Source organism: Tupaia chinensis, unplaced genomic scaffold (assembly GCF_000334495.1).
Source record: "Tupaia chinensis unplaced genomic scaffold, TupChi_1.0 Scaffold000275_1, whole genome shotgun sequence".
NCBI lineage: Eukaryota > Metazoa > Chordata > Mammalia > Scandentia > Tupaiidae > Tupaia > Tupaia belangeri.
This window is the reverse complement of record NW_006159757.1, coordinates 6310653-6312477: the sequence shown is the minus strand read 5'-3', so window position 1 is coordinate 6312477 and position 1825 is coordinate 6310653. Positions and strand designations below refer to the sequence as shown.

At 46.0% G+C, this 1825-nt stretch overlaps 1 protein-coding gene across 2 annotated transcripts in view; it reads right to left on the bottom strand.

Annotated features, from left to right (window-relative positions):
• LOC102494211 (39S ribosomal protein L42, mitochondrial-like) overlaps positions 1–1742 on the bottom strand; it is a 23333-nt gene extending 21591 nt beyond the window's left edge. Inside the window, exons 1-2 of one of the 2 annotated variants that reach the window (XM_006150041.3) lie at positions 1658–1742; positions 965–1075 (exon numbers count right to left, since the gene is read on the bottom strand). In XM_006150041.3, the coding sequence (XP_006150103.1) occupies positions 965–971 (7 nt within the window). In that variant the 5' untranslated portion in view covers positions 972–1075; positions 1658–1742. Of the gene's footprint in view, positions 1–964; positions 1076–1603 lie in introns of both variants that reach the window. The other variant, XM_006150040.3, reaches the window with a different exon arrangement.
• Positions 1743–1825: the final 83 nt, after the last annotated feature.

The following is a 1825-nucleotide window of genomic DNA, read 5'->3' as shown; positions in this document are numbered from 1 at the left end:
CCCCCCCCTCCACACACACATTCCCATGGCCACGCTGCAATTCCTTCACCACTCTCCTCTCAGGATCTTGGGCACGCAGGAACACATGCCAGCATAAGTTTTTTTAATTTTTATTTTTTTATCTTAAGAATTATTTTATTTAACTTTATTTTAATTTCACCAGGGGGGTTGAGAGAAAGTGAGAAAGTAAGCCACTAGGTCTGGGACTTGAACTGCAGTCAGCCATGTGGGAGTCCAGCACCCTTAACCCCCCCCCCCCCAATCCTCACCCCCTTAGCATAAGTTTTAAGTCACTGGGTCCAGGTCTTGAACCGTATTTACCTACATGGGAGTCCAGAGACATAACCATTACACCGTCACACAGATTAAAGCTTTTAAATTGTATTCCCAAGGGTCCGGAAAGTGGTATGGTGCTTAAGGTGGACACTCCCACATGGCCGACCACAGTTCAAGTCCCAGACCTGGTGGCTTGCTTTCTCATTTTCCTTCTCTTTATGTGTCTGTCTTTATCTGGTCAAATGAAAATAATTGAATGAATAAATAAAATTAAATAAATAATTCTTTTAAAAAATTGTACTCTCTGGACCAGCAGTTTGCATAATGGCTATGTTGCTGAACTCCCATGTAGCTGACTACGGTTCGAGTCCCAGACCCGGTGGCTTAAACTCACGCACTGTATGGTGCGTGTGTGTGCCCATGCCCAAGATCCCGAGAGGAGAATGGAGGAGAAGGGATTGTGGCGTGGCTACTCCCCCCAGGGGGATTTCTCGCTGTCTGTCTCTCTCTGTCTTTCTGGCAGGCGCACACGTCCTGTAGCAAAAACCTCTCCAAATAAATAAATAAATAATTGTAGTTTCAACATTTAAAAATCAAGATATTCACAAAATCCAGTACCTTGGAAAGATCCAGCAATACCAGGCTCTGGAAGTGGTTCTGGGGCCAAAAACCGGTCCAGGACACTTACCCTGCATCACTCATTTAAGGTGAGACTTCTCTGGCCTGAGTCTTATGCTGCAAAGAGGTCACAGTGGCTGGCGATGCCCAAACCGGTTAACTAGGGTTCAACGCAACCCACCTGTGTAAGAAAAACTTTATTGGAACCAGGACTGGGATTAGGATGAGGTGAGTGAGGCAGAGTTTTTGGTATGAATTTCGTTTCTTTCTTTCTTTCAATAATTATTTCTTTCATTTTATTTATCACTATTATTTTTAATGTAACCAGAGTGAAACATATAGAAAGAGAAAAACTGAGAAAGCAAACCACCAGGTCTGAGTCTCTAACCGCGCTGGACCATGTGGGAGTCCAGTGTTTTTAGACACCACACCACCTGCCAGCCCCAATTTCTTTCTTTCTTTCCTTCTTTCCTTCCTTCCTTCCTTTTATCCAAACTGTATTATTAATCTTGAATACTACGTTTTTGGGGCGCCCGCATCAATTTGGCACGGAGGCCTTCCCCTATTCCTGGCCCTATTATAAGGCGTGATCCTAAATTTTCACGCCCAAACTTCTAACACTTAACTCCCAACATTATGAACATCGTTGTAAACTCCTTAACGATTCAACGTCATATCCCAACTCCTCGTTCTCCCCCAAAACACTGACGTTCACGTCTTCCTCCTCTCCCACAGGAGAGCCTCTACGTGAGGCCACAAACACCTGCAGTCCTGTGGTTCATCCTCCACCTGCGCTCCTCACACCGTTTCCGGCCGGCTTCCAGACCGGAGAGTTGATACCTAGACTATCGCTTCGCTCCCACGGGGCGGAGCTTTCTCATCGGCACCTTCGGTATTCGTCAGATGCTGCCTCGCCCCGGCGACCGTCCAG